Source organism: Volvox carteri (genome assembly GCF_000143455.1).
Source record: "Volvox carteri f. nagariensis unplaced genomic scaffold VOLCAscaffold_66, whole genome shotgun sequence".
Classification (NCBI taxonomy): Eukaryota; Viridiplantae; Chlorophyta; class Chlorophyceae; order Chlamydomonadales; family Volvocaceae; genus Volvox; species Volvox carteri.
Genome location: NW_003307609.1, coordinates 634,224 through 641,401, shown reverse-complemented (window position 1 = coordinate 641,401; position 7,178 = coordinate 634,224). Strand labels below are relative to the sequence as shown.

Here is a 7,178-nt window from a genome sequence, read left to right as displayed (position 1 = left end):
CACCACCCCCGGCCCTCCTGCCGCATCATCGCGTCGGAACCTGGTCGTTCTTGGAGCTGTTAAGAGAACATCCAACCGTAAACCGTAAAACCTACCTCCTACTTCCCACCTCTCCATGTTTCCGTTACGGCGGTTGGTGCTTGGGAACGTCAGTTGGCAGTTCGGCGGTGTTTGACTTCTTGCATTCTGTGATTCTCTCCTCACAAAACCCCACACTTAATTCCCCACCCCACACACTCCCTCCCTCCCTCCCTCCCTCCCACACTAACCCCGAACAGTTCGGCGGTATCGGACGGGTGAACCCCATGCAGCTAGTGCTGCTCTTCGCCGAGTACGACATGACGCTGGCGGAGCTGCCGCCGCAGCTGTGGGCTGCCGCCAGGAAGTTCCTGGTCCCGCTAGCCCGGTTGCTAGGGTTTCGGAGCCGATATTCCGAGTACGTGTCAAAGGCGGGACAGCCCTTGCCGGTGGAGCTGACAGCCGCGGCGGCGCCGGCGGTGGAGGTGCCTGCGACGGCGGCGGCGGCGGCGGTGGAGAAGGTATCGGAGTCGGGCGGCGGCCTTGAGGATGTGGCGGCGGCTGTGGAAGTGGAGGTGGACGTAGGGGAGGAGGAGGAGGAGAGGAGGAAGATTGAGCTGTAGGTGCGGGTGGGGGTGGGGGATGTGTGTGTGGGAGTCTGTCGGGACCTGCTACTCTTTGTGCGTGCTACGGGCTCTGTTCGGCGGGACGGCTTGGGCTGCGGGGTGTTGGTGCTGCTGGGCTGAGGGATGGGCCGCGGGATCCGCGGGGCGAAGGGGTCGATCCGGAGGCTGACCAGGGTAGGGGTCTGTAGGGGTCTGTGGGGGTCTGTGGGGGGGGGAGAAACACGGATGACTGCTACGAGCTGATGTGTTTTCGTATGTGAGATCTATCTGTCTGTGTTTGTGTCTGTCTGTCTGTCTGTCTGTCTGTCTGTCTGTGTGAGTTGAAGGGAGGGGTCCAACAATTGAAGCCGTAATGTACTTGATGGTGGTGGTGGCGGTGGTGGTGTCCACAGTTTTGTGTTGTCGAATGTCAAACAGTTCAATGCCAGGCTGAGGGTCCCTAATGACCAAAATTTGACCAAAAGGCGAGATTTGCAGCCTCTGTTGCGGGCGGCCTTATTTGGCGCCGGAAGGCGACCGGAAGTTTTTTTTGTAGGTTTACTGACCGAATTTATGCCCTCCCGCAGCTGTGGAAACCGATTTGCCGACCTCCGGTTGGAGGTATCCTTGTTGAATGGCGTCTAGGTGGGAGTGAAGGTGGTTACAGGGTTGTTATTTCGGTTATCGGAATAAAGAAGTCGGTGCGTGAATTCGTATACGGCGTATGATCCTCTCCTCTTTCTGCAAGCCGGCCGGCTTGGGGAGCTCTGTTTCTGTTTTCGGGAGTTTTTTCGGTGCGACCCGAAACTCCCGAAGCGTTTGCCGATGTCTGCTCCTCACACGGTCACGGATCCGGCATGCACTCCTCGCAAGATGTTTTTTTGTTTTGGGGCGAATTTCCTCTTTCCTACATTCTCGTACCGCCGTCCGCACAGCTTTCGCGCGCGCTTGAGGGGTACGGAAGGCGCATGAGCCTTAGCAAATGCAGTCTTAACCTGGATACGTTCGGAAATATGATATAGTAATATTTATATCGGGACCTGGTTTGCGATGTACTTTGGGAAACCTGTTTATTTCCAGCAGCGTTCTATATGCTTGCACACGCATGGCGGAAACGATGGTTGCTGCGGTCATGATTATGACTCCGGTGGCTTCTTTAGATTTATAAGGAGTGACATGCGAGATTCGGAGCTGCCACTGGCTTCATCGGAATGTGCGCATGACGCCGTGCGTTGGATTCGGAGCGAAGTACCGTCTGTGAAGTTTGTTCGAGATGTGGACATGGTAATTGCTGCAGATCGTTGGCAGGTCAATTGCAATTGTTTTTTGGTTCGACATTCTTGATCAGGTATGTCTGTGTGCACGAAGAAAGAGTGGCTCGGCGCGACACCGACATTTCTGCCTTGGTGTAATAGCTACGATTTAGACCATAAATACGCAGCTAAGATTTAGAACATGTCCTGATCTAATCATGGCTGCCAACATGACTCGCTAACTCGGATGCACTGTGACGATATCCTCGCCTATGGAGCCCGGCAATCAGCTGAACCGTGCAGATGTATCTCATGACTGATAGCTTTGTAATTGAATAGCAGGATTATTCTCGTGGAACCTCTGAGCTGACCAACTCCGTGATCGGACGGCGTGCACACAGGAAACATCATGCGCCTGTCTTTGGCTCGCTCGGCTACTATTTGCACTCGCAGTCGGGCAGGTATGGACGTCTTGTTTTGTCGGGCCTGATCATCCGCATACAGGCTGTCTGCGGTTCTGTCGCGACAGATGACCTGTCCGACGTCAGCAGAGCGTTCATCGTCAAGCTACTTTTGCAGGATTCCCTGGCCGGGCTGCTCGCCGTACCCATGTATCTGTATTAAACAAGCTGGTTCTGCAGCCTACGGGTAAAGTTCTGTGAATGGCGTCGTTCTACGGACTTTGCGTCCTAGCTGCGGCTTGGCTTTCTTCAGTTGAACTGATACAAACGAAACATGTTACGGGGCTTTGTTAAGGAAGTATCATGATGAATTTCTAGCCAAAGTGATGCGTGTGTACGTGATTTTACCTGGACATGGGGACGTGGGAATGTCAGCGAAGGGCTGGCAGCCGATGTAAGTAAAGAATCTGCTGGCAAAGGTAATAAGACACTGCAGGTATGCCGCCAAAGACGATATGGCACAATGGTGCCCCGATGCACGTGCATGTGCCCATGCATGCATCATTTTTACGCTGCCCATGCAACCACCGTGTTTGGTGTGTCGCTTTTTTACGCATTTCCTGCCCGAGCAACGCAGTGTGGGGTGGATACAAGTGTATCCACCCCACATACGGCACGCCGCGTTATTACTACATTTTAGTGGCCTTACTCAATTACATCACACAGGGCACATGTTTGTTTGCTTGTTCAGGCAACGGCAGCTGCGAGCACCTTGACGGTGAGAAGGTGGAGCTCCCGGGGCCAGTGGTCCTGCGGGAGGGGACTCTGGATGTGGGGCGAGTGGATCCCTGCGACATTGTGTTGCCTGTGCCCACAGTGTCCAGCCGACACGCCATACTGACCGTAGGTAAGTGTACATGTACCGCTCCGTGAAATTCAATTCGTACGGAAAGAGAGATTTGGCGGCAAGCTGTGCTGTGTGACCAGCCAAATCGTTTTTGGCCGACCCGTGGGTCCGCCTCTCCCGCTGCCCGCTGCCCGCTTGCTTGCGAACATCTCTTTTTGCGCTCACCCCCACTTCTGTTGTTTTACAGAGGGCGACAAGGTGCTCGTCATCGACGTGAACAGCACCAACGGCACCTCTATCAACGGGACTGAGATCAAGGCCATGGATTACGTGGAGCTCCCTATCGGCGGGGAAATCGTGTTTGGTGAGTCTTCAGTCGATATGGTCGCCCCCTGTTGAGCCCTCTTTCTCGGCGGCCGCGGAGTGCGGCACTGCTGAAGTAAAAAGGAGTTCTTTTATGATGGTCCTTTTTTATTACCCGCCTGCCCGCACATGAAAGAGGGAGGCGCTATCTCAAGGACGCAAGGAGGAAAACCTTGTCCTCGTTGGCTGTGCTCACGGTCACCATTTTCGTGCGTAACGTTGCCATCTTTTTTTGTTTTGCGGCGAAAATGTATTAAATGTTTGGCGTGCGACGCTGGTGCTGGTGCTGCTGCTGCTGCTCTCCCAACTCTTGTGGGGGGTACAGGCGATGAGTTCTTGGCAAAGTTTACGCTTCAAAAGGTCATCGACGAGACGACGGCTTGACGCCAGCGATGGCTTGACGACGACGACGACGACGAGACGGTGCTCTCCGTGACTCCAGGGAGATACGCTTAGGGTGTGTGTATGAGGGCTGCCGGCCAAGGAGAGCCCCCCGGGACATTGGGCGAAATTTGGCCCCCAAGGACTCCAAAACAGAAACGGCCACGTCGGCAGCGTCCCACACACCGCGACACCTGCGACACGTGTATCGGCCAGGAGGTGACTCAACACCGTGCGGAGCCGGGAGCCGGGATTGTGTTGGGCCGCGCTCGTAGTGTGAGCGCAAGTGACGTCGCGGCAGCGTCTGCAGGGGAGAGATACACGCAGCAGCAAGTACGACGCCTGGAGGGAACTGACTGACTTGCAACCCCTGACTGACTGACTGACTGACTACCTGGTTACGACCCCCCTAGGTTCGTCTCACCCACCTCACCTCAAAAGAGTGCAGCCGCAGCCTGCATGGTGTGGTGCAGGGGTCGTGAGTGCACGTGCATGTTGATGCGGGGGTTGATCCGGAGGCTTGTGTGCTCTGTGCGTGCGCGGTGTGGGGTGTCACGTTACATGGTTAGCGTTGCAGTGTGAGCCCAGTGGCCTTGAAGGTCCGGTCGGGTCTGGAGCGCAAGGCGGGGTTCGGTGTGGCCGTGTGTAGGCTTTGCTGGCGGGGCGCACCAAGGAGAGAGAGAGGAGACGTCGTCGTCCTCGGCAGGTGCAGGATGGCGATTTTTGCTTTCCGATTTTTCGGGAATATTTTTCGTAAAAAATATGGCTTCTGGAACTTTTTGGCATTTTTGGCATTACATCAACGGCAGTCGTCTTCTCTTGAACTTTAAAAGCCGGTGGCGATGGTGATGATGATGATAATGATGATGGCGGTGATATTGCGCTGATGGTCGCGTTCGCTGATGGGATGTTCTCTCCACAGTATCGAAGTCCTCTCCACAGGCGTAGCTTAGCTGGCTGATTTAGAGCTGGTGAAGCAAATGTGCTTATTTTAAAAAAATGCGAATGACGACTAATGGTGTACGGCGCGGTACGGCACTTAGGGTTAGGCCCAAGCCGTAAGTGCATATAGCTCAGGTCCACGGACCCCACGCGCCTTGCGGTTCCAAGAGGAGAAAATGGAGAATGAATGTTGGTGTGGTGGAGAGGATCGTGCCCCATGACTGACGGAAATAGGATGCCAGGGGCATTTGACGGCGCCTAGGGGGAATTGTTGGGTATGCAAATGGTACCCTTCTGGATGGATGGATGTTACAAGCTTCAGCGAGCTCGTACGGCCCAAACGAGGCTCATGAGGCCCCGGAGGCTCATGAACCGCTTTGACAGCGCCGTCGACATGGAAAAGAAAAAAAGGGAAAAAGTAAACAAAAAACAGTTTTACGCGAGAAGAAATCAGCCCTTCTGAGTTCGAAACTGCGCAAGCGTAGTACGGCTCATGTACGGCATATGTGAAGCGACGTGCGTTGACGTTTACATTATGTCGCGTGAAGGTGTTAATTATCACTTTCGGCCTGATCACTGGCCAAACTAAAACCACACGTATTGCCGACACACGCGGCACCGCAAGTCGAGCTCCTCCTCACCCCCACCCCCACCCTCCACATTCGCCAGATCTGCCAAAACTTTGTTGTTTCCGTCCTTTTGAAACTTCCGCGCCCGCTGCCGCCCGGTGGCACAATCAGCCGTCAGGCGTCACACGATGCTTCCACGACGTGACGGAGAGCGGGACCCCGCGACCTCAGTGCGTGCGGGCGGGCATATCGTGGCGATGTCCTCCGGCGCCGCCAGGAAGATTGTTAGGGAGCTGCGAGCCAACCTCAGAGCACTAGCGGTCGTACGTCGCCAAGCCGCAAATAACGCTCGAAACCGCGCAGAAAAGTTTCTTCTCCTGCTGCTGCTGCTGCTTCTCGTGCTGCTACTGCTGCTGCTGCTGCTGCTGCTGTTGGTGTTGTTGGGATATGCTTTTGGTTGACTGGCCGGTCTGATCCAGAGCCCTTGCCTGATTAGGCTCCTGCAGCCCTAGCCCTGGGCTCTGATGTGTATAGTTCTGTGCTCCTGTCTCCCTTAATCGTATTCTCATGGCTCTGCCGACATGAACGTGCTGGCTGACCGTGCAAGGAATGGTAGAGACGGGAAGCGGGGAGACCAGCTGCCAAGGGCCATTACACGGCAGTAGAACACAACCCCAGCCAACCACGGCCGCGCGCGACTACGGCTCCTTCGGCCGCCACACCGCTACCGCGCGGCCGACAACACTCCCACCCACCCCTAACGGGGCAACACACGCGCGACACAGACAACACAAAACGCGAAACCAGAGAACACGACGACAACGACCACCACAACAAACTCACACAACGGCTACCCGAGCGTCCTGACACCCGAGCAAGGACACCGACTGAGACCTGCGGCGAAAAGCACCCCCCCTACCAGGGCTCTCAAGGCCACGCTGCTAGGCTAAAAGACCCAACCGCAACCGCAACCAATTCCTCCTCAACCCTCAACTCCCGACCCGCCGGCTGTCAAACCACTCCTCAGCGAGCATTAGCCGCCGGTCCGCCGCTGGCCGAGCCCGGTGCGGAGGTGTCTGGGACTGACCAGTGGAGAAGGGAAAAGGAAGGGGGGATGGAGGAAGAAATAGCGATCGCGAGTCCATGGGGGGAAGATGGGCGGGAAACTGTCAGCTACAAGCTGTGAAGCTCTACTGGGTGAAAGGCAGAATGCCTGCAACGAAGGAGCTGAAGCGTGATATACTCGCCATTCCAATACGGTTGTACGACAGTCGCCAGGCAGAACCAGACTTAAGAGACTCCGATCGCTGCGCTCCGTCGTACCTATGTCGACAATAAAAAGCGCTGCCTTGCGCAACAAATGGCATGGCATATAACAGCTTTTTCTGCGGATAACAAAGCCAGGACAGGACTATGGCTGTGTGTGGCTCCCTATGGCTGTTTGGGTTGAGAAGGGAAGGGAAGGGAAGGGAAGGGACTAGCGCGGGAACCTGCGAGTGCGTCTCCTTGCAGGGCGGAGGGGGGAGGGGGAGGAAAGGGATCATGGGTGCTGGACTGCACAACCCATACACACCACTGTAGTACACCCCCGACGTGTGACTCCGTACGGGTACGACACCTCCCGTCCTGTGTGTTGGCAAAAACATAGCAACCTGAGTGGAACGCTGCCAAGTTATTTCTTCGCCCCCTCCCGCCACTATCGAGCACATCACGGGCATGCAAGCAGGATTTAGGTCGTATTTTACAAAACCAAGTCGCCTGGGGCTAAAAGCGGGCGTGCAGTTTGAACGGGCAAATGG

At 55.6% G+C, this 7,178-nt stretch overlaps 2 protein-coding genes across 2 annotated transcripts in view; both read left to right on the top strand.

The window, feature by feature from the left end:
• Positions 1–641, top strand: part of VOLCADRAFT_97969 (uncharacterized protein) — a gene marked incomplete at both ends in the record, with an annotated part of 2,304 nt that extends 1,663 nt beyond the window's left edge. Inside the window, one exon of the mRNA XM_002956888.1 lies at positions 279–641. Coding sequence (XP_002956934.1) covers positions 279–641 — 363 coding nt within the window. The remainder of the gene's footprint in view (positions 1–278) is intronic.
• Positions 642–2,285: 1,644 nt separating this feature from the next.
• On the top strand, positions 2,286–5,398 carry VOLCADRAFT_107456 (uncharacterized protein; the record flags this gene model as incomplete). The annotated part of the gene is made up of 4 exons (XM_002956887.1): positions 2,286–2,337; positions 3,029–3,184; positions 3,372–3,488; positions 3,813–5,398. 4 exons carry the CDS (start codon positions 2,286–2,288, stop codon positions 3,869–3,871), a joined length of 384 nt encoding a protein of 127 aa, XP_002956933.1. The 3' UTR covers positions 3,872–5,398.
• Between the last annotated feature and the right edge of the window lie 1,780 nt (positions 5,399–7,178).